Below are 25,584 nucleotides of genomic sequence, written 5' to 3'. Positions count from 1 at the left end.
TATGAAAAGAGAAAATGAATGACAAAAAGCCATACTTTGGGCTGTATTTTAATATTCCTGTCAACTCTCAAATACCATATTTAGAAATATTCTACTTAACATCCTATCAACGTATAACTAAAACTGAGTATTAGACATTAAACACTAAACAGCAAAAAATATTTTAATTTAAATTTTCTTCTCCAAGATTAAAAAAAATGTATACAAAGGTAAATTACTTGAAGAAATATTTCAGAAAACTATGAAATTCATGCTTATTTTTCTTAAAAAAGAAAACTGCATGGTAAGTAAACCACAGCATTAGTCATTTATAATTATCCAAAATCTTAATAACAGTAAACTCATATTTTGTAGTAGCTAACATTCTGAAGTCAATCACAAGAGTAGTGGTAACAGTTTAAAACAAATGATTTAAAATTCACATAGATCTGTACTGTTTTTAGACTGTCAGTTATAAATTAAAGAATGAGAAAGGGAAATGGTGCAATGCAGAAAGTCTTATTCTAGTTTACGAATTATAAGGCCTGTCTCTCTACTAAGAAAGTGCTTCTGATTTCTGAATATATAATGCCCCAAATTTTGTTCCTTAGAGCTTATCTTTAACAGGATGAATTTCCTATCTTTCAGTCAAAACAAATGTATAAACATTTTATGAACAGAGCCTCAGTAAATGGTAAAATTAATCAATCAATATTTAGTCTCAGACAAGATGTGCTTTTCAGCTCTAACTTAATATACTAGAAATGTTGACTCTGCTGTGTGAATCTATGTTAAGGTGTCGGTTTTATATTGGTGACTTCAAAAAGCTAGACAGAACAATACAAATTTCATTTTACCTGTATGTAATAACTGTTTAGTAATGAACACTAACTGTACTTACAGTCTTAACATCATAGCAGTCCTAAATAATTTAAAGAACAAATTTTAAAAGAACATTTAAAGAACAAATACGTGCTGATTTTCCCCCTTAAGGGAGATAATCTCTTGCTCTAAATTTAGAATAACAAGTTTGCCTTCTAGACAATAAGATAGCCGGCAAATATCAGGCTTATGCTCGCTATTGGAAGCAATAAAGGTGGATGGTGACATCATCTCCCATTTCAAAAGAAAGTGAAAAGATGCCAAACTTCAATGAGTTGGAGACTATGAGGCAGTGCGGGGTGGTGCTCAAGCCTACACATCAGCTCTGGAGTCAGGCAGGACTCATTTTCAGTCCCATGAACATGACCTCTCCTGAGCTTGTTTCCTCCTCTCTGTATCTGGACAAATATACTAGAACACACTTCAAAGAAACATTGGTAGTGTCAAGAATAAAGTGGTTGGTACAGAGTAAGTTAACAATTGATACTGCTTTCAAATTCTCTTACCTTTCTCTATTTTTTCTTTTTCCATAGCATTTCTCATCTTTTTTTATAAATTAAGTTTAAATGCTACAAAAAATACAACAAATATCGAGTCAACACACCCATCCAAATCCATATATCATCGGTGCATTTGTTGTGAGCAGTTGAATCTGTCCACTGTGCTGCTGATCTAGTATCACGTTGTCTCTTTTTGACAATGTCAGTGGCTCCTGACTCTTTATCACTGTTAGATGGTCAGTTTGTGCCCTTGTCATATTGAACAAGGGGTAGGACACTGTAGTATGACCCACAGGAGAATACAGTGACTTTCTTAAAGGGGTCCATACAGGTTTGTGAGTGAAACCCTTCCAAAATTCTGTGTAACCTGATATTAAGGGAGGATGTTTTAAAATGCCACATTTAGGGGAGGTACAGCTTCATCCTCACACAGAATGCCATCCTTTACCTCAGTGAAAACTGCATAAAGATAATTAACAAACTCACCTAAAAGGTCTACCTTAAAAAAACAGATTATGATTTATCTAAAATTTTTTCTATGTCTATCAGTTTTTAGTGAGATTTACTCCACTAACATAATTATCACCTCTTCATACTGTAATGAAAATAACATGTTATTTACAAATACTGACTATATATCTATATAAACATTTAAATTGCAGTACCAAAAGTACACATACAAAAGCAAATGCACAGGTATAGAATAATATTCTTGAGACTCTAAAATGATAAATAATCTAGAAACAATCTTAACGCCGTTCTTTTTACTTTCAAGAAAACACTACTATTGTTGTTAAGATAGATTTTAAATATACAGAGTATTGCAAAACCTGAAACAATTCCCTTGGAGGGGGGAGTATATTTCCCATGCATACTATACAATATTTTTAAAAATTAGGAATAGGTTTTAATATTTTTCCTACATAAAACAGTATTAATCTGTGAAAGTGGCTAATACGGCTTTGAAATGTAATTTAAGACATCTGGTTAAAGGAAAGAATCTGATAAACCTTAGGCTGGAATGCTAAGTACAACCAAGGGTGTGTGTTGACCAAGGCACACTGGCATTACTTTGTAGAGCCGGTCAATAGATACTAGCTTTCAAAAGAGAGATTTAGAAAGAAGCTGCAGCATATTTTTTAAATGACAGGGTGAAGGTTTAAATTGTCTCAATCAAGACTCAATTTTTTCTTCCCAGTTTTTCCAGCTGTCCTCTTCCAGTTAAGACTCTTCATTTCAAATAAATTTAATTAGTTCCAATTGATCATTGCCAACACTTACACAGCTTTATCCATGCTTCTTTACTTTTATACGGCAAACACTAACAAAGACTGCTAAGCTCAGATCCAAGTGTCGTTAAGACAATATTCATACCTCATTTGCTCTTACTCAAAAGAAAAATTTCAAATATGAAATTCTGCCTATACAAAAGCACTAAATTATACTTCATATTTTAATTGCTATCTTGGTCAGCTGTTGAATTCAGTTAATTGAAGAATGAAGCCCCAGATTACTACAAAAATAAAATTAATACAACTATGTATATTAGCCTAGCTACAGCATTCAAATAAGAATTCATTCAAAATACAAGCAAATATCTGTCATGATATAATTTCTACTTGTTTTTTTTTTTTGCGGTACGCGGGCCTCTCACTGTTGTGGCCTCTCCCGTTGTGGAGCACAGGCTCCGGACGCACAGGCTCAGCGGCCATGGCTCACGGGCCCAGCCGCTCCGCGGCATGTGGGATCCTCCCGAACCGGGGCACGAATCCGTGTCCCCTGAATCGGCAGGCGGACTCTCAACCACTGTGCCACCAGGGAAGCCTGATTTCTATTTGTTTTGAGGTGATATTATTAGAGGAATTCCTTTTAAACAGCCAGGGGAAAAGTCAGATTTTTCAAAGTGAGTGGTTAAATTGGCCAGTTTTCCCTTTTGTAGTACCTCTTGTGCTACACAATGCTGGTTATCCCAAAATAAGATTATTTTGCTTGAAACAGGTTTCTCTCAATGCACCTACCATATTTTTCATAATGCAATTTATATAGGATTCTAGTCAATAAAAAGAAATATAGTTTTCTTCTAAACCCTCACAAAAATCTATACCACATCTTAATCAAGTCACACAATCTAAAGGTAACCTGAACGATCTACAGGCTGCAGCATGCTAGTTGCTCTGACAACATGTTAAGGAAGCCTTTTTTGTTATTTACATTCTTTGGATATTGAGCATTCTTGCTTCTAGTACTCATGGCATGAAATGAGTAAATCAACTGATAAAAGCCATACATCACATACATTTAATTGAACTCTTACAGATTAAAATATAGTTTATGTAGCATTTATTTATTTATTTATTTATTTTGCGGTACGCGGGCCTCTCACTGTTGCAGCCTCTCTCCCATTGCGGAGCACAGGCTCTGGACACGCAGGCTCAGCGGCCATGGCTCACGGGCCCAGCTGCTCTGCGGCACGTGGGATCTTCCCGGACCGGGGCACGAACCCGTGTCCTCTGCATCGGCAGGTGGACTCTCAACCACTGCGCCACCAGGGAAGACCAGTTTATGTAGCATTAACTGACTCACCAAACTAGATTTTTCATTTTTTCTTGATTTTTTGAACAATAAAGTAAGCACACAGTCATGTGCTATAATGCTGTCTTGTGACTTCGGCAGAGCATAATTCAAAATTTCAATGTACTGATTTAATAATACTAGAGAGCTCAAAAATTCAGCTTTTATTCTGGAATGCAAATTGAGCTATTCTACTACTGCAGAGGCAACTTCTTTCTATTACTTAAACCACGACTTTTTTTTTTTTTGTGGTACGCGGGCCTCTCACTGCCTCTCCGGTTGTGGAGCACAGGCTCCGGATGCGCAGGCCCAGTGGCCATGGCTCACGGGCCTAGCCGCTCCGCAGCATGTGGGATCTTCCCGGACCGGGGCATGAACCCATGTCCCCTGCATTGGCAGGCGGACTCTCAACCACTGCGCCACCAGGGAAGCCTTAAACCATGACTTTTTATCGACAAGGAAACCTTTAAAATTTAGAGGGAATAACAAAACATATCTATAGCATTATTTTTAAAAAAGCAGTGAAAACTGAATAAAGCAAGAAATAGTTTTTAAAAATCTGCAAATGAAATAATTTTCTCTAGTAGCTGCTGAAACAAGTTCCATAACTGTGAAGTACAAATGACTTTCAGCAAAGTTGGAAGTTTGCAAAATAATTTATATTTAAGGTGGATGAGATTTTTTAAATCAATGAATTGATACAGTAAAAAGTAAGATCGACCACCATTATCTCATTTTTGCTGAAAACCAGATGCTCCTCAATGTAGTCAACTACTTATTTGCAGCAGTGGCACAAGTCTATAGGTTTGTAAATATAGGCTTTGTAAATTTTCAAGGGAGATCATAAGGCTCCCTCAACTTCTTCCCAGTGAAAGAAATTTAAGGGCAGTCAGGTGATAACAGTAAAGAACCTGCTACACAGAGCTTTAAAAGGAAAAAGGGAGAGAAAAAAAATTACAACTTCCCTTTGTTTTTTTTTCCTCCCTTTAATGATTGTTAAAAATTTTACTGATATTTACTGGGCATGCTTCTTTTCAAATTATTGATTACTATTAAGTTAATGCTTCTTGCTTCACAATAGTTGTAGATTTATATGGTCAGATTTTACATTTTAACCATCTGCACCAAAAATAAGAGTTTATCATTCTTATTAACAATAAAAATATTTATACTAGGTTGTTTTTATCCTCTGTTCACTGAAAGAAATTGAGCTGAATGCATTTGGAGATCCAGTAATTGAAACTGCTTTAAGCCTATAAAAAGATAGGCTGAACATATGCAGTGTATGGTTTTCATAAATTTTACCTTATGCCTGATCATGTGATAAATAACACAGATAAGAATGTTCAATACCCAAACAATGTAAGTAATTTGAAAAAGCAGCATTCATTTCTATAATATAGGTACAAAGAGTATCTGTAAGTTTCCTCATGTAGCCTGTGTTGCATAAATTGCTATTACAACTTCGATATTTTCAGTTTACCCTACTATAATTGCAAAACTTTTCATAACACAATAAGTGTATTCCTCTACATGTTCCAAGGCTTTAGTAATGATCCTAGCCTCTGAATTAGAAGGTTCCCAGAAAATCAAATGCACAGCTAGCAGGTTCATTGTTATAGCAACAATGAGCAAACCTGGACCAAATAAACAGTCTGCTTCTTTCTACTTCAGTATCAAAAAGGGCACTAAAGGGTATCAAAAACTAAACACTCCATCAGTGCAAGTTTCCATCCTTTCCATCAACATATTTAATCCCACTGTAAACGACCTAAAAGCATTTTCCAATACTGGACCTTAAAGATATCATGCTTACCAGTGGTGATGTCATCATCCACAAGGTCGTGCTCTTCCTCTTGGACTTTGGCTTCTGGCCCTGAGGCATCAGGAGCAGTGGTAATAGTCTGCATGGCTTCTGCTGAGACCCCAGCTAAAACAAATGGGAAGCACAAGGGTTAGTTTTTAAAAACTAAAAGAAAGGTGGGGCTTCCCTGGTGGCACAGTGGTTGAGAATCCTCCTGCCAATGCAGGGGACATGGGTTCGAGCCCTGGTCCAGGAAGATCCCACATGCTGCGGAGCAACTAAGCCCGTGCGCCACAACTACTGAGCCTGCGCTCTAGAGCCGGTGAGGCACAACTGCTGAAGCCTATGCGCCTGGAGCCCGTGCTCTGCAACAGAAGCCACAGCAATGAGAAGCCCTGCGTACCACAGAGAAGAGTAGCCCCTGCTCACGGCAACTAGAGAAAGCCCCCTCGCAGCGACGAAGACCCAACGCAGCCAAAAATAAATAAATAAAATAGATAAATTTATATAAAGAAAAAAAGGTGGACCAAACTCTTAAAGTGTTTTAATTGACTTACTGGATGCAAATGCAATATGTTAAAAAAAATACAATATATTCACCAAAATTAGGGAGAGACAGAAATTAATGAACAAAATATTCATGTGTGTTCTATTGCTTTATATATATATATGTACATGGATGCAAACTATATTGACTTTTAACTAAGATCTGGGAACAGAAAAATGATGAAGTAAATTATAGTTTTACTTGATTCCTTTCAATGTTTTTGCTACAGTTACTTTAGCAAATTTAGACATAATTATGCTAAAAAGAGGGAGAAAAAAACGTAGAAAGTGAAGGACTATTTAAAAAGTTTACTTCTCTTTAATATTAGTTTGCTTATAATTTGGGGGCTGGGAAGAAGGATGATGACAAAAGAGGGATTTGTGTTCTGATTCTGTGTAAAAGACCTGAAGTGCGTTGCCCCAAGAGCATAATATCTCTCTGTCTCTGAAGGAATTAGATATGAGGTCAGATAATTATGGAACTGAAAGAACCTAACTGAAAGCAGACAGGTGAACTAGATCAGGGCACCAAAAACTTCCATTCTGTAAACCACCTGAGAATTTGAAAATTCATACAAAGGTCTTTTCCCATCTTTGATGATACATAGGTTCCCCCCCTCCACTATCTGAAAGTAGGGCACTGCTGTGAAACCTTTTGTAAGCCAGAATAACATAAAGCAAAGAAGCAATCACCTTAGGACACATCTTCCTAACAAATGCACAGAATTCAAGACAAAGCACAGAAGCTCACAGACACAATTCAAACCAATGGCAGCTTGATGCTGAGATGCTGAGCATAGTTCCCAGGGAAGGAGCTTGGTGGTGCCACTCTAAGCCGCTCTTGGTGTGCCTGGCTCTGTAACAGCTCACTGCTAAACAAATGCTGAGTGCTATTATTGCCTTTTGTCTTTTTTCATAAAAGCGAAAATCCTCTTTAGCTATCTTTCAATCAGCAAAAACAGGTACTAACGACAATCTTTCATAAAAGTGAAGGGTTGTAAAGCAAACTTTCAAAAAGAGGAGAATGTCTATATTTTGTTGTCAATTTGCATCTAATTTGGCAATGGATAGGAGGGGTTGTCCAATATTTTACACATGGTTACCAAGAGGTATTGCTCAATCATGGTATATAAAAATCTCACCCACTGGAAGTTACTTCAGGAGTTGAACCTTTTAATCAAATCTTCTTAATAAGTGCTTCGATAACTGCACATATAAAATCCAACACAATATTTTTAAAACCAGAAGCTACAAATATTCCAGGATTTCTTTTCTTCCAAAATGCATTAACTGAATTTCTATATGAAATTCAACCTTGCTGCCTCAGGTTTATGAAAGGCACCAAGAGGAAGAATCTTAGTCATTAACCACCATGAATGATCCAGAAGTAGACCTACCAGTAGGCAGTTCCAAGGCCTAACAATTTAAATTTGGGGAGGAGAACGTCATTTTAGTGCAACCACTTTATTCAGTATTGCTCCAACAAAAGAATGAACAGTGCTAAATGAATGGTCCCCAATGACAAAAAATGACAAAGGCCATCCCTTTACAGCATCACTTTTGTTGTTTGGTTTTCAAGATAAAATTTTAAAATAAAGAAGGGGAATTACTAGAAAAATAATATTATGTTAATTATTTGATTAAAGATGGTTATCAGTAAAATAATCACAAAGAAGAGATAAGAAGGTAAATGCCACATTTCTACAGACTTACTGCTTAAGCACAAAATCAAAGATCGTTGTTTCAGATTATTAAACCAAAATATAAATCTCTGAAATCTTTCAGTCTCATTCCATGCTTAACACTTGATAATTTTGAAAATGATCAGAGAAACAGGGAAATGATATTAAGGAACAGTTTAGATGGCAACAATCATTTATTATTAGTATTTTCCTTTCCTGTAAAATTAAGGGATTCCATGAAAATAAAGCTAGTATTTATGTGTAACAAGTTTATAAATCCATTTAAATTTATCTCATTTAATAAGAGAGGTCAAGTACTTGCTCGGCATAATACAGCTACTAAATTCAAGAACCAGTATTGATGTGTAGATCTTCCCATTTCAACCCCAATATGCTTTTACCAGTAAGTCCTTCCAGGGACTGAGTTGCTCAGGGCAGGATAGGAGGCATGACAGAATATCACAGCACAAGCATAAGAAGTCATGGAATCACATGATATTGAGTATAATTACTGTGAAGTCCTCCATGGTGTTTTTGGGCTATACTAGACAACTGTTCAACTGAGGGCATTCAGTATTTTGGAACAGAGCTTAAGAAGCAAACCTGTATATCTCAAAGTAACCAAGGCTGAAAGACCAAGAAGTATCTATGCTGAAACTGGTTCTTTGATCGATGCTTTCCAAAACAAAGTAAGGGTTATAAAATCCTATATCTCTTGGCAGAAGAAAAGAAAATAGAGTTGACCCTTGAACAATGCAGGGATTAGGGGCACCAAACCTCTGTGTAGTCAAAAATCTGGGTGTAACTTATAGCTGGCCCTCTGTATCCATGGATACAACCAACCACAGATCGTGTAGTACTGTAGTATTTACTACTGAAAAAAATCCACATATAAGTGAACCCACTCAGTTCAAACCCATGTTGTTCAAGGGTCAAGTGTACAAACAACAAAAAAAAATAAAACTACAAATCAGTATCTCTCATGAATATAGTCTCAAAAATCCTTGACAAAATATAAGTATTATATTGATTTTTGAATCAGTGTAACACGATCCTTACATTAATTCAAAAAATCAATGTAATCCAAAATATTAAGAGGCTAAAGAAGAAAAAAAATCATATGAGCATGTCAATAACTTGATAAAATTTGACATCAATTCATGATTAAAAAAAACTCTCAGAAAAATACAAATAGAAGAGAGAGAGGAACTTGTTCAAGTTAATAAGAGCACCTACTAAAAATCTGCAGCTGACATTATACTTAACAGTGAAAGGCTGAATGCTTTCCTCCTGTGATCAAAAATGAAGCAAAGATGTCCACAATGCCACTCTTATTTAACATATATACATTGGAATATTACTCAGCCATAAAAAGAAACAAAACTGAGTTATTTGTAGTGAGGTGGATGGACCTAGAGTCTGTCATACAGAGTGAAGTCAGTCAGAAAGAGAAAAACAAATACCATATGCTAACACATATATATGGAATCTAAAAACAAAAAATCGTTCTGATGAACCTAGGGGCAGGACAGGAAAAAAGACGCAGACGTAGAGAATGGACTTGAGGACACAGGGAGCGGGGGAGAGTAAGCTGGGACAAAGTGAGAGAGTAGCACTGACATATATACACTACCAAATGTAAAATAGATAGCTAGTGGGAAGCAGCTGCATAGCACAGGGAGATCAGCTCAGTGCTCTGTGACCACCTAGAGGGGTGGGATAGGGAGGGTGGCAGGGAGGTGCAAGAGGGAGGGGATATGGGGATATATGTATACATATAGCACTTCATTATACAGCAGAAACTAACACAACATTGTAAAGCAATTATACTCCAATAAAGATGTAAAAACAAACAAACAAACAAAAAAAAACCAGCATTGGAAATTTCCAGCCAGTGAAATAAAGCAAGAAAAGAAAACACATACAGTTTGGAATGGATGAGGTAATCCTACTCAATGAAAAAATAACTGTCTATGTGGAAAATCTAAAGGAATCTACAAAAAATATGCGAACTAATAACTGAGTACAGCAAGGCTGCAAAATACAAGAAAAAAATTCTTAATTATATTTCTATATGCTAACAATGAATACGTGGACACCTAAACTTAAAAGAAAAATACTAGTAACACTGGTTCAAAAGACTGAAATACTTAGATGTAAATACAAAAAAAAAATAGATGAAACCTACAAAACACTGATGGAACATCAAAGATATAAATAAATGGAATGGAGAGACACACCATGTTCATAGGTTGAAAGATTCTACATAGTAATGATGTCAATTTTCTGTATACAGGTTTAATGTAATTCCTATCAAAATCCCAGCACAATTTTTTGTACATATAGCCAAATATTTCTAAAATTATATAGAAAGACAAAGGAACTAGAATAGCTAAAAGAATTTTTGAAAAGAAAATAAGGTAGGAAAAATCAGCCTGCCCCATTCAAGACTTATCATTTAAAGTTATTAAAACTATTTGGTTTTAGGTTAAGCGAACAGAATAGAAAACCAGAAAAAGACAAACACAAATATGTCCAATGTTATTTGACAGAGGTGCAAAAAGCAAATCAATGGAGGAAAGATAGCCTTTTCAACAAATGGGCTACTACAACTGGATATCCACACAGAAAAAGTATGAACTCTGAACTACGGCTCACACTTTATTTAAAAATCAACTCAAAATGAACCATGGACTTAAATGTAGACCATAAAACTATAAAACTTTAAAAAAAAATAGGAGAAAATCTTTGGTACCTGAGGCCAGACTTGACACCAAAAGCACAATCCATAAAAGGAAAAACTGGTAAAGTGGACTTCACTAAAATTAAGAACTTTTGCTCTATAAATGACCCTATTATGAGGTTAAAAAGACAAGCCACAGACTTAAGAGAAAAGATTCACAAATCACATACCCAACAAGGGACTAGTACCTAGACTATATAAAGCACTCTCAGCACTCTACAGTAAACAGTCTGGTGGTTCCTCAAAAGGTTAAGCATAGAGTTATCCTGTGACCCAGCAATTCCACTGCCAGGGAATGAAAACATATGTCCACACAAAGACTTGTACAGGAATGTTCACAGCAGCATTACTCATAAAAGCCAGAGTGTATAAACAATCTGAATGTCCAAAGACTGATGAATAACTGTATAAATATACCACAATTTACTGATGAATAGATAAATGTGATAAAGTCATACAATGGGATATTAATCAGCAATACAAGGAAATGAAGCACTAAGTAAAAGAAACCAGCCACAAAAGAGCACATGTTGCATAATCCCATCTAGTTATACTAATGAGTCTATAGTTTCTTTTTGGTGTAATGAAAATGTTCTGAAATTGATAGTGGTGATAGCTGCATAACTCAGAATATGCTAAAAGCCACTGGATTGTACAGTTTTAAGTGTGAATTTAATGGCATATAAATTATATCTCAAAGAAGCTGTTTATAAAAAGTTTGGGGCTTCCCTGGTGGCGCAGCGGTTGAGAGTCCCCCTGCCGATGCAGGGGACACGGGTTCGTGCCCCGGTCCGGGAAGATCCCACATGCCGCGGAGCGGCTGGGCCCGTGAGCCATGGTCGCTGAGCCTGCGCGTCCGGAGCCTGTGCTCCACAACGGGAGAGGCCACAACAGTGAGAGGCCCCGCGTACCGCAAAAAAAAAAAAAAAAAAGTTTGCTTTTCTACCATTCCAGATCAACCAAGAAATCCATACCACTTCTGTGTACTCTTTTGGTATCATTTCTGCCGTGTAGCTGAAGAAAACAGGGAGACAAGGGCCACATAGAACACTTATGCAATAAGAAAACAAATTCACCCTGAATGTTTTTCTTGTGTCAGGAAGGAGTAATGTTCCCTTTTTAATTTAAAAAATTAAACTATATTCTTGATTTTGACCATATCTGTAACTCATTCTGTTAGTTCTTATAGTCAAATTTTCTGGGTTATTTTGTTACAAATCAATACAAAAAGATTGATTTGTTTACTTCAAAATTCTATATTTCCATTTTTAAGGATCAGCTAAAATATCTTAACTTGAAGTCTAACTGGGCATTGTCATGATAACAAAATACCTAAGATTCCAACCTTTGTTGGAAGATATAAAGGTAAGAGATACTGAGAATGGAAAGGCCAAATTACTACAATCAAATACAAATGGCACAGATCATTTAAAGCTAATTTTAATAAGTTTGTTTTAAGGAAATGATAGATTTCCTTTTGAACTTTTGGACCATAAAGTTATGGTAAAAGAGGAGCAAAACCCATTATTTAACCCTTCTAAGCATGCTAATCATTACCTGCCAAAAAAAAAAAGAAACATTTTTTAAAATTCCCAGCCATAACCTCCATATTTCTAATCTCCACAGTATTTAGTTACATGCTACATTACTATCTTATAATAGGCAGACATAATAGACAGCAGACATTCTGCATAAGGCAAAACTATAGGATACAAATCAAATCAGTGATTGCCAGAGGCTAGGGGTGTGATAGGAAGACTGACTACAAAATGGTCTAAGCAAATATTTTAGAATAATGAAAATAATCTATATTTTAATCGTGGGAGCAGAAATATGACTATCTACATTTGTTTAAAATCACAGAACTGTACACTAAAAAGAGTGAATTTTACTACACATAAATTACAGTCAATAAACCTAACTTAAAAAAAAAAGATACAATAGAAGGTACTATATCACTGTCACTAAAAAGAATTGAGGTTATGCCACAATACAATGCTATTTGCAATGAAACACAAAGACCAGAAAAAAAATGTATTACTTTCTTCCTGGTATTAAAAAACTAAACTTTTTGAAACATAAAAGTCACCTCATCACTCTCCACTATCAGTAAGATGATGAAATATTCCTGAGAAATATTAGGACACCGACACGGAGGCTTCAGTTTCTTGCATATTGATAATCAAGATTATAAGCAGTGTCAATTAAAAATATGGCACTACTTTGCTATTTTCTTATGTACTTGATGTAAGTGATCTTATCTGTCAAACTATGCCATAAAATCTAAGACATTTATTTTCTGAATATCCACAAAATACTTGGCAGTAAAGAACATCTCATAAAGATTCAATAAATACATCATGAATAGAACTCAATACCTTCAATCCCATGACACAAATTATGCTATTTAAATATACTATAAAATAATAGTAAGTGTGCTTTGGTGAAAGACATATAATAAAAAGGTACAACAAAGAGATACAATAAAAAAAGATACAAAGAAGTAATGGGAAAATATGAGGTACTTAAAAAACCAAATCCAGATTCACAAAATTAAAAAAATGAATACACATTATGCCAGACAATAGGTATACATGGGTTCTACACTGTGAATCAGAAGGAGAACAAGGAAAAAATGGAATGGAAGAGAAAACTGTTATCAGTAAGTTTGGACCCAGCAGAGAAAGGAAGGAGGCTTGGCTGTGGCAGCAGCAGAAGTAAGAAACAGAGGACAGGGAAGAGTATGATGAGATCTTCACGCCATCCAGATTTCTAAACACTTACACCACTATTCATTGTGAGAGATGTACATAGACAACTGTCCCATTTGTATGCAATATTTTTAATCACTTTAGGAAAACATTTTTTCATGTAAATATGGAAATACAGTTTTCAAAATCAATGATAAAACTGCACTTGCCTCTTCCCTTCTGTAAAATCACATTATTATAAGATTTATCTTTCAAAAGCTTGTAAATTATTGGGTTTCTGTTGTTATGGAAAAATCCCAAGGAAATTTTTGGCCAACCCAATACCTTTATAAACATTTTTTTTCCTATTGGCTAATAATATCTGAGTAATGATTAATAATGTGAACTCAGAAGACTTCAGTGTCATGTGATTAACTTAAGAATCAAAGACTAAATACTAAATTTTAATAGAATAACATTTAAAACACGGCACTTTAACCAGTACTGCAATATAAAACCATTTAAATTCATTATTATTTTATTGAAGAGTAGAGGGAAGTGTTAAACAATATTCTTAGGACTCAGAAAGAAAAAGGTATACCAGAATATTTACAAATATTAACAAACATTATATTTCTGATTCCCATTAAAATATAGATTTCCACTGAGATTGAAAACTGGATCTAAAAGAATAGCAGGTATTTTTATTTCATCAGTTTTTCCCAACTGTGGTTTTCCAGTGGTCCAATTAAAGTACATGAGGCAAGAATCTGATATACATTTACTTTGAATAAACTAAAATTTCACAGTAAGGAAGGGAGGGGGTGCATATCTAGAATTTATTTTCAGGCAGCAGGCTTGAATTTATTGGAAGCAGATCTCCTCATTGACTGACCGCACCGCTCCGCATTCCCCACAATCCTTATGACAGACAGACGGTCTGCCTCGCATTAATTCACTTCACACCACGTCTATCGATCCGCAGCCAGTTCCCTAGTCTCTCTGCACACATTGCCTGTCTGGCTGCCTACATCCACATCAGCACATACACACAAAGGCCAGAGAAAGATAACCTTTTGCTTTCCATTAAAGACACAGTATCCACTTTTCCTTCCCCAATAACATCAAAAATATAAAATATAACATTATAGATGTCTCAGAGAAAAGCCTTCCTATAAGAAATGGTGAAGGTATTTATCCCTAAATCTAAATAGAGATCATTTCAATTTATCAAAAACAAGTTAGTTTATTAAAGGCCACAGAGCAATTAGAGAAATGAAAAATATAGTTAAAAATAGACAAAATGTCTTCAAGTCTGAATACGAATATAATAGTCATTTGGTAACATAAGTTTTGATAGTTATTTTTAATGGGATGAAATACATTTTTCCTAGTTAGCACTTTATTATTTTTTTTTAAGAAAACTGCTCTCACATGAAATGCAATTATAAACAATTCTGAAAGCAACAGAGGAAACACACTTACTGAAAAATACACAAGGAACAGAAAACATAATTAGGAAGTATACTATAGCAATAGAATATTAATGTAAGGGGATAAAGCTTTATTATTCCTCTTTCCCAACAAGAACCTGAAACACATCCAAGGTAAAAATCACACCTAATACTTTTAATTCTTTGCATGTACTTTTTCAAAGATTTCTGTTTGATTTGCAGGCTATGAGCTGACTCAACAGCAATTTTGGTTTCAGAAGACACAATAAAAAGAGGATGTATTGTTCAACCTACAACATGTTGAGAAACAAAGGCAAATCTGTCTTGACACACAACTGTACTAAAGCATAAACTTAAAATAATGACCTCTGGCTGATTGAGAAACCCGAAGTATATATCTCAAAACTGGGTAAAGTATATCCTCCTGGATAAGAAAGTACCTTTGAAACCATTTATGGCTTTTGTTGTTGTTGCTAGGATTACCCAGACAGAGGTTATACCACCAAGCGGTAACAAAAAAGGTGCACTAAATAAATCAGCATGTTGTTCTTTATAATCACAGTAACTTGCTTTAGAAATCAAAGAAAGGTAAACTGATAAAAGCTGCTAAAGCTAAGGATAGCTTTGAAATAGGGAGTGAAGATTTGGGCTGGGCCTGAAAGATGGGAGAGATCTGAATAAGAAAGAGGCTGGCACTGCCAATCTGAGTAAAGCAAAGCCACAAATATGAAGAAAATGGGTAACCGTGCCAAGTTCCCTCATTATCTTCAACACCCAGGCTACTACATACCAAGCCCGTGCCAGGAACTAGCCATACCAGGTGCTAGTGACACAAAGTGAAGGAGACACCCTTACCTCCCAAGAAGTTCACATGTGAGGTGAGGCCATGGGGACTCTAACAAAATATAAGCATGAGAAATAATTTGATTTGTGCTTTAGAAAGATCTCTCCTGAAACAACATGAAGAATGATTTGGAAGGACTCAAAAACAGACATAGCAACAAGGCCAGTGCAAAACTTTCTACTGTCTAAAGCAGCAACCCTTACTTCTTGGAGCCCTTACGAGTTCCCTAGAAGTGCCAGGAGGAAAACGGAGCCCTCCAAACTCCCCAACTTTACCTTTTTATCTGTGGGAGTGTGTGCGCAAGCACAGTGTATGCAAGTTTTCATTTGAAAAAAGGATACCACTTTGTTTCAAATGTTTGAAAACCAATGATCTAGATTTTTTAAAAAATAAAGATGGTATAAATGGGGAGAAAATCAAGAGTTTTTTTTGAGGGGGGGCATTGAACATAGGGATGGACAAGGAGGGAAGAGTCTTCGACCTTTATTTGGAATGATGGTTGTGCTAGGTAAAGGGGATAAAAATGAAAAGGGGAAAACTCAAGGACTTTAGAGAAACTTAGAGCTTTGTAGAAAATATAGATTTTTTTAAGTGAAAATACAGTGAGCATCTGAAGAAAAATCAGTTAAGTCTGCTTGGGATGGGGTGAGGAAGAGAGCACATGTCAAAAAGAACTTCATGGAAAGGAAATATTTGATTTGCATCTTAAAGTATATATGAGAATTTACCATGGAATGACAAAAAGTAAAAAAAAAATCAAGGAAGACAGGACAATATGCTAAAGGATCCTGATGTAGCTACAGAAGTGGGTAGCAAAAGCATACAAGGTGTGTGGAGAGGCAAAAATAAGGCTAAAAGGTCAGTTAAGGTGAGAGCCCTAAAGGCAATGAGAAACAGGGTGCTAACAGAAAATATGAAGCAGGAAGGGAATATGTTTTTACTCTTTAAGGCTCCAGCATGGTACATGGAGAGAACAGTTCAACAGGTGGTAAATATAACCACAAGACTGCCAGGGTTGGTGGCCGTGCAATGACAGTAAACAAAAACTTTAAGACTTGAGATTTTAGGACAAGTAAGGGTAACCATATAACTTCTCTTTCTCATCATCAGCACAGTCCAGAAATTTAGTTTGTATAGAGCCAGAAGTAGCTGTTTGAAGACAATTATGAAGGCAGAGAGTTTGATCTATACTTGCAGACAGTCCCAAAAAGGCAACCAGTGAAAAGCAATAACTTCTGGCAACTCAGCCAAGCTGCCTTGTATCCTCGTATGCAACTCAATGAAAACAAGACATGAGACAGTTGTACATTAGCTATTAAATTCAATAATGGATTCAAGTAGTATAGCTTAGTGCAGTACCTGGGATATAATAAGTGCTCAATAAACAGCTTTATTAATATCATTAATACTATTACCATTGCTTTTATTATTACTAATTTTGGCTTATTTTATTAAATTATGTTTTTCTCTAGAAGTACTCACTACCTTCAGTATTCAACATTCGACCTTTTTTTCTATTTCATGAACTCATTTAGTTGTCTTTTTTTAAACTTTTATTAAGCGCTGCTTCACTCCTTTTAGAACTACATTGGCAGACATCTTAGGACATCTGTTTATATATAAGCCACTTGCAGTCAAAAACAGAATATTTACATTTCAAAGAACAAATTTATCTTATGATTACTTCTGTTATTGCCAATCCTACACACATGCGTGCGCACACACCCACACATAAGTAGGAAAGCTTTTGACCTCTTAATCTCTTAACACACTATGAATAATTGATTTGAAAATAAAGACACAGGACTCGTTTTAATACTATCCTAGTAGATGACACATTTAATTGGTAGCAATATTCTGAAGTAAGATCACACAAAAGGCATTTGTGATATGCCAATAATTTCTCACAGTATTAACTTAGATAAATATTGTGATATGCTCTGACTTCATTATTTGAGAATATGAAGTTCTTCTACAGATAACAAGAAAAACATTTGCATGGATGAAACCCATTAAGAAGTGATAAGTATAGATAGTAAATAAACAAGGGCTTGTGAGACTAGAGGCAAAACTCGTTAAGCTGTGTTAAGTATGGATAGTAAGTTAAGATATGGTAGAAGATATGGTATATGTTAAAAAGGATGAAACAAGCAAGAATGCTACTTATAAACAAACAAATGGAAAAACCAAGTCATAATATAAATGGAAAGCTGTAACACTTCTGGAAGTAAACATCTGCATGACTTTGGGCTTGCCAATGAGTTTTTAGATGACTAAAAGCATGAGTCATGAAGGATATAACTGATAAATTGGACTTTATCAAAATTTAAAACTTTTGTTCTGTAAATGATATTGTTAAGAAAATGAAGACAAGCCAAAGACTGAAGAAAAATATTTGAAAAGATTACATATCTATTAAAGGACCTGTATATCTGAAGAACTCTAAAGACCCAATGATAAGAAAACAAGCAACCTAAAAGAAAAAGAAACTTGGACAAAAGACCTAAACAGACATTTCACCAAAGAGGATATATGGATTGCAAATAATCATGTGAAAACAAGCTCAACATCACTAGTCATTAGGGAAATGCAAATTAAAATCACAATGAGACATCACTACGCATGTCTTAGAATGACCAAAATTTTCAAAAAATTTTTTTAATTAAAAAAAAAAAAAGCCTGACTATATCATGCTGGCAAGGATACAGACCAACAGGAAATACCATTCACTGCTAGCAGGAATGTAAAATTTTGCAGCTATTGTGGAAAACAGTTTGGCAGGTTTTTTTTTATAATTACACCCACATTTACCAAATGACCGAGCAATTCCACAATTCCTGCATGCTGCAACTAAGACCCAACGCAGCCAAAAATAAAAAATAAATAAATTTTTAAAAAGTAAAAATATTTTTAAATAAATTAAAAAAATAAATAAATAAAGGTCTATTCCTCAGTTAAGTGCCTGCTAAGAGCTTGGTGCTCGATCATTTGGGAACAAAAAATAAGGTCCTGGACCTTAGCCTGAAGGACATCAAAATGCAGTACTTACTACATATATTTATTTTTATGAAGACTGTGTTATTTCATTATCATAATGACACAAATCATGTCTCAAACTGTAATTATATATTCATTCATGGAATATAAAGAAAGAAGTAAAATGCTAGACCTCAAAGAAAACTAAGTAAGCAGATGCATGAAATATGTTTACTTCAGCCTGGAAACATGATAAAATGGCATCAAACTGCTGAAGATATAAACATCCATGCACTGTAATGAGCATAACGCCTCTATAGATGCACATCATTATTCTACTACATTACACTGATTAAATCTCACAATTCATTTTAAAGACTATTCATATCTAGCCAATGATTTAGAGGAGGATGGAAAGTTGAATTAACTAAGAGCACCAATCACTGCCTCTGGCAGAGCTTTTAAAGAATTAACTTGCAAACAAAGTTATAAAAAGAATGAAAAATGCGTCAGATGAGTACTAAGATGGCAAAGAAACTACAATGTGTGGAGAATATAAACTTTCGTTATTTAATTAATCCCACCAAAAACAAAATTTTAAATATGTTTTAAAATTAAGCAGCCACTCTGAGATTAGAAATCACATTTTTTCCCCCTAGTCTGGCAGCAGGCGGGGGTTGCTGGGGGTGGGAAAGAACCAGGAAAGGAATTACAGAATCACTAAAAAAAAAAAACAACTATCATTAAAGAAACTTGAGAAGATCAACAAAGTAGATCACCCACTCTTGCAGAGAATGCCGACAATACCAAACTGTGCTTTCAAGAGGCTGAATGAATGATTCCAATCCACCTGGTGTCACGAGAATCCAGGAAATCTAATTCTGCAGCCACTCCGCCCTCAACACTAATTTCGCCTGGAGGGTTCCACAGCACATCGTTAAAATATGTTTAATTCTTTCAGCATAAACAGGTATATATCCACAGGTTACCAGGCAGGTTCACACATTCTTTTCAAATGCTCCTTACTTACAATAATAACTGTGATGAAAATAAAATAGAGGCCAATATATAAAAATATAAACTGTTTGGTATGTACCAAGCACTTATCTAAGAAGTGCTTTATATATTAATGCTTCATGAAATGTTATATGAAACATATGTACAACTATATTATAAATACCTGCATGTTTTCAGCTCTTTTATGACTTCCACAGCACCCAAAATAGTGCCAGCAATACTGTAATAAGTTTTTGAGTATTTGTAATGAGTATTAAAAAAATCACAGTTCTGAGGAATAAAGAAGTAGAACCAAAATATTTGACAAAAAGAACACAAATATGTGACCTCAATTAAATTTAATTAAGATATTGTCGTTCTGTTCCCTTTATCCTTCTTATTTACTTACGCTGCATAAAAAGAAATTCTCAATTTATATAAAATTAAAATGACTTCATAGAGTTCAAACTGCTCCAACCTTTTAAAAAGTTTTAATACTGCCTTCTGAATACATTCTTTGACATTAGCCCCTGTCATTTCCACATACTGTGATTATCTTCCAGCTGTTGACACGTCATTGCCCTTGGCTACACTGGGCATTCCCATAGTTGTAAACTGTCTCTATAATAGCTCTTACCACCCTGTTTTATTGCTCATTTGGTTACCTGACTTCCTAAAAGAGACAATAAGCTCCATGAAGACAGGGACCATGACTACCTCGTGCGTCATTATATTCCCCAGGGCCCACAGCTATGTTTAGCACTGAATAAATAGCTACTGAATGAGGAAGGGAACGAAAGAGGGAGAAAAGATAAAAAATATGCTGTGATATATAGATTGAGGAGGACATTTACTTCAAGTTGTTTTTTAATCTTTTATTATTTAAATATGCAGAGTATTCATAAAGGAAGTTTTAGCATATGCCCTATGTATGATATCTATTTTATATACTCTTATTAAGAGTCTAAAAGTCTATCATAGACATTATATAATGTATATATTAAGAAAACTGTTTTTCCTGGGAATTCCCTGGAGGTCCAATGGTTAGGACTCTGTTCTGAGCTTTCACTGCCAAAGGCCTGGGTTCAATCCCTGGTCGGGAAACTAAGATGCCGCAAGTCACGGAGCAGAAAAAAAAAAACAAATAGAAAGAAAGAAAACCGGTTTTTTTTAAAAGAAACAGAAAATTCTAAATGCAAAAGAAAATATACTAGGTAATTTAATTTTATATAAACACCATTGAAAAATATTATCTACTCAACTGCTGTATCAACCCCAATCATGTAAGCATATGCATATAATCTTATAAATGTAACTGGAGAGAAGGAAACAAATTGACCATTCTTAATTACTATAGCCCAGGGTTTCTTAACTTCATCACTACTGATACTTTGCACTGGATAAGCCACTCCATGCCAGTATCATACCGTCCCCCCTGTTGAGACAAACAAAAATGTCTCAAGTGTTGCCAAATGTAGGGGTGGGAGTGTGCAAAACTGTTCTGGGTTAGGAAGCACTGCTCTAGTCTAATGAGTCTCAGAGTTCCTAGTCAAAACCTCCAACTCAGGTGAAGTGAGATATATTTCATCCAAAGAGATCCTATCAACATCAACTTGCCCTGCCCCCGCCATATAATCACTATTACTAATAGAAATGTGCTGTTCCTACCAAGGTTGATTGAGACGCTTTCTCCATATAGTGATTATCTAGTTATTATGATTAAATTTTCTATTATAAAAATAAAATAAAATCATGACATCTTTTTAAAATAAAATGCTTTTAACCAAAGAAATATTTTAGTCTTTAATCCATTAATAAACCATTAATCATCACATAATAGATTATAGGAGCACTCCCAAAATTAGTGCATATTTAGCTAGGAGATACATATGTATGTAATAAAATGGGTGGCAATGACAAAGAGTGATAGAAAAAAATAGAAAAAAGAAAATTTATAGATGAAGATGATAGGTTTAAAGTAGCTATAAACATCCAAGTGGAGATGGAGACCACCAAATTAAATGGGATATCATTTTTTTTTAATATCCAGCATCTAGAACAATGTCATACTCTTGAGTACGTGTACAATACAATTTGGTCAAATGACTTAACGTTGCTTTACATTTTTGCTGGCTATATTTTGAGACAGACTGATAAAAGTTTATTCTGATGAAACCAAGAGACGGGGTTATTTCTTTGAGAATGGGAAAAATCTATTACTCTAATGAAGAGATACAGTACCTGGAGAATGATCACCAACCTGGTAAACAAATTTGAAATTGGAATGTTTTAATGAATTTAGTCTTCAGTCAGAATTAATTCCTTCTTCCCCTCTTCCTATGTATCCTATTTATACCTGTTGTATGTCAATTATATTTTAAAAACTGTGTGGAACTAATTAATTACCAATCAGAGACTAAACCCCTAAATTTTCTATTTATCTCCAATAAACTACTAGAGGGTGACTTTTTCTCCTGCATATAAGATTCCACTACTAAGGTTCAAACAAAGGGGAGGGTCTTCAATCCTTAAAGGTACAACTGCAGTTTGATTTCTTTCCTCTTCCTCTAACTAAAAAACAAGAACAAAACCAAAAAGAAACAAACAAACCAAAAAAACTACTTTAAGAACTACAGTAGAAAATGTGGAGATGGTCTTGATTTTCTTACCTTCCCTTTTAATTTCCTTCCATTTCATGCATACCTTTTAGATCACTCATCAGTACATTTTAATCTAATGAAATTGAAGAATATGTAAAAGCACCTACCACATTGCACGGATTTAGTAGGCATTTGATTTTTTTCTTCTTTTGTATTATTCAACATAATTACTGAGACAAAGCTATCCTCCTGCAAACTTGATGACAGATGACATATTAGATCATCGTACCTCATTTTTAGTAGTAAAACACTATTAAGTATTTTTGGTGGAAATTTAAATTTTAGAAACATTAGCATATTTCAAGTGAAACCCTACCATATTATCAATGTAGAAATTTTTTATATTAGCTGACTTTTTCTTGAGTTTTCTAAAAAGGTTGACTTTAAAATCAATAGTCTTGAACAAACATACATAATCAGTAGATACATACATATCTGTGATTCAAAGGTACTCCATTTTTAGATAAAAAATAACTAGATTTACTTCCCCAAAGTCATGAGACCACCTGAGTAGTAGGGAGAAGGGAGAGTGAGATGGTGGGGTAATAAAGAAATCTTCGAGTGGAGTTGAAAAAGACAGATACTCTCCCGGTGAAGTCCCTCAGTAATCTGAGGAGGAGGCACCACTCCCAGTGGTACTATGTGTATAGGTGTCCTACAAATCCCACCAACTGGGAGAATATGAGTTAGCCAAATGGTATAGCTTCAACTGCAAACTAAAAAATTCTACCTTCAAAATACAGAAACTCATTATTACTATATAATAAAATCTTTTTTATAGTCATAGTCCCTATTTAACATTGTGTTGGAGGTATTAGCTAATACAACTGTATAGAAGAAAGCAGTCAGAGGCATAGCAGTTGAAAAAGAAGAGGGAAGACTGTCTCTATTTCTAAATGATATAATTACGTATATCTGAAAAACCTCAAAGAATCAATGGAAACACTTATGGAATCAGTAAGAAATTTTTACAACAGTATCAGATTATGTAACTAACAAAATCCACAGTATTCACGTATACAGACAAAAACCAGTTAAATGTTATAATGGAAGTACAATAAAATCAACTACCTAAGCAACAACTTAATACATGTCCCAAACTAAATAAGGAAAATTTTAAATCTCCCAAATGACAAAAAAGTAGACTTGAATAAATTAAAGGACATGCTATATTCTTGGATAGAAATCCAACATTATAAAGAAATCAGTTCTCCCTAAGTTTGTTTATAAATTAGATGGAATCCCAATGAAAATGCCATCAGTTTTTTCCCCTCCTAGAGCTAAATAGGTTGATTACAAAGTTCATTTGGAAAAACAAACAAGCAAGAACAGCCAGTAGAAGCCTCAAAAAGAAGGGCTTGAGCCAGAATTACTAAATATTAAAATATGAATTATCTACAGGCCAATGGAACAAACTAGAAAACAGACAAAACTACATATAGAAACTTGGTATAGTAAGTGCTTTGGAGACAAACAGATAGCCATATGGAAAAAGATAATATCCACTTTTTACACACTTAAGCAGGACCAATTCCAAATGACATGTAAGGAAAAAACTGGAAATGATATGGGGAATTCCAATAGCAAGGAAAACTCCCATAATTTTGACACAAAATCCTGAAACAGTGCGAGAAAGGGTCAATAAATTGGGTGATGAGAAAAAAAAAAACATTATAAGCAAAGTAAAAAGAAAAATAACAAACCAGGAAATACTTGAACCATATATCAAAAACATTTAATCAAACAACCCCATATAAAAATGAGCCAGAGACATGAACTGTTACTTTAAAAGAAATACAAGACACATATATGAAAAGATGATAAACTCATTCTTAACAATAAAAATACAAAATAAGACAACACTGACATTTCACTTCTCATCTATCAGAGTCACAACATTCCAAAAGCATGACAGTATACTCTTTTGGAAATGATGTAAAGAAACAGGCCTTCAAATACATCATCATTGAGAATGCAAAATGGTACAGCCTCTATGGCAAAGAACTTGGCAATATCTAATAAAAGATTAGACACACATTCATCCTTGGACTCAGCAATCTCACCTCTTGGAATGTAGCGAAGATACACTATCAAAAAATGAAAAGACATATGCACAAGTCTATTTACTGCAGCCCTGTCCATAATATCAAAAATCTGGAAAAAACCCAAATGCCCATCAATAGGAAACTTGCTGAATAAAACATGGTCCACCCACAAAATGGAACACCACACAACCAATTAAAGAAATGAGGAGCACACAAAACGGGGAGCATTTCAGACAATACGTTTAAAGCCCACACTCTGCTAGCACTCTACTAGGTACAAGCTACTCTGAAGCTCTATTAAGAACACAGTCATCTGCTGGAGAAGTAGAACATATTTCACAGGTAGCCATACAGAATGGTAAGGGTTATACAGAAACTAAAAGTCGTTCTGCATGGTAACAAAGCTTAGGAATTCTGTTTATCAAGGTAAAGTTTGTAACTCTGCCCTGTACCATTGTGTGTGTTGGTGGTGGTGGCGGGGGGTGCGGTGGGGCATGGAGGAGGGGAACCACTGGCTAGAGCAAGAGGCTTTTGGAAAACAGACAGTTAACTAGTTTTCGATGACGAATGTCAGAATACAAATGAAGAGCATGAGGGTTTCAATGCACGAGAAATTATTTTTCAAACACACACACAGAGATTTAAACTGCCTAAAGAAATTATTTAATTTTTTTTAATGTTTTATAGTTTGGAACTCTGATTAAGATTTCACATAGAAGTTTACTATCAAAAAGGTTTAAAAAACACAGATTTGTTCATTCTTCTCCTTTCACATAAATGGAAACTGTGAAATACATAAGGAAGTGTAGAGGCTTAGGGATCTCTCTGGGGTCACAGCTAATGCGTGGTGAAGCAGAAAGAGCTGCCAGACCTTCCAACACCCCTCTTTCCATTGGACTTCCCAACTAATAATCGGCTTCGGTAAATTTGTTGCTTATTCATCATTAGAAAAATCCTTCGAAAAGACAGTATTTTCTACCTAATTAATGTCAACTACAAAGTGAATGATTACAGATTCTTGGTTGAGGAGGGAGTAATGTTGAAGAGAATCACCTTTTGAAACTCATCTCTCCTGCCTCTCACTCTACACCTGTTGAGAATCACTATGCTTGAATATCTTCTCCATAGAAGTGGACACAGAAGTGATGAAATGGAATGGGAAGGGGCTCCGGTCCCAAGTGCCCATCCAACTTCTATATGGGAGAGCTTGGG

At 35.0% G+C, this 25,584-nt stretch overlaps 1 protein-coding gene across 2 annotated transcripts in view; it reads right to left on the bottom strand.

Moving 5' to 3' along the window:
- WDR7 (WD repeat domain 7) overlaps positions 1 to 25,584 on the bottom strand; it is a gene marked incomplete at both ends in the record, with an annotated part of 335,367 nt that overhangs the window by 203,002 nt on the left and 106,781 nt on the right. For both annotated transcript variants that reach the window (XM_079717825.1, XM_079717826.1), the window contains one exon: positions 5,749 to 5,862. In XM_079717825.1, the coding sequence (XP_079573951.1) occupies positions 5,749 to 5,862 (114 nt within the window). The remainder of the gene's footprint in view (positions 1 to 5,748; positions 5,863 to 25,584) is intronic.

Source organism: Hyperoodon ampullatus, assembly GCF_949752795.1.
Source record: "Hyperoodon ampullatus genome assembly, chromosome: 13".
Lineage (NCBI taxonomy): Eukaryota > Metazoa > Chordata > Mammalia > Artiodactyla > Ziphiidae > Hyperoodon > Hyperoodon ampullatus.
Note: the sequence above shows the minus strand (reverse complement) of the source record. Positions and strands in the feature narration are given on the sequence as shown.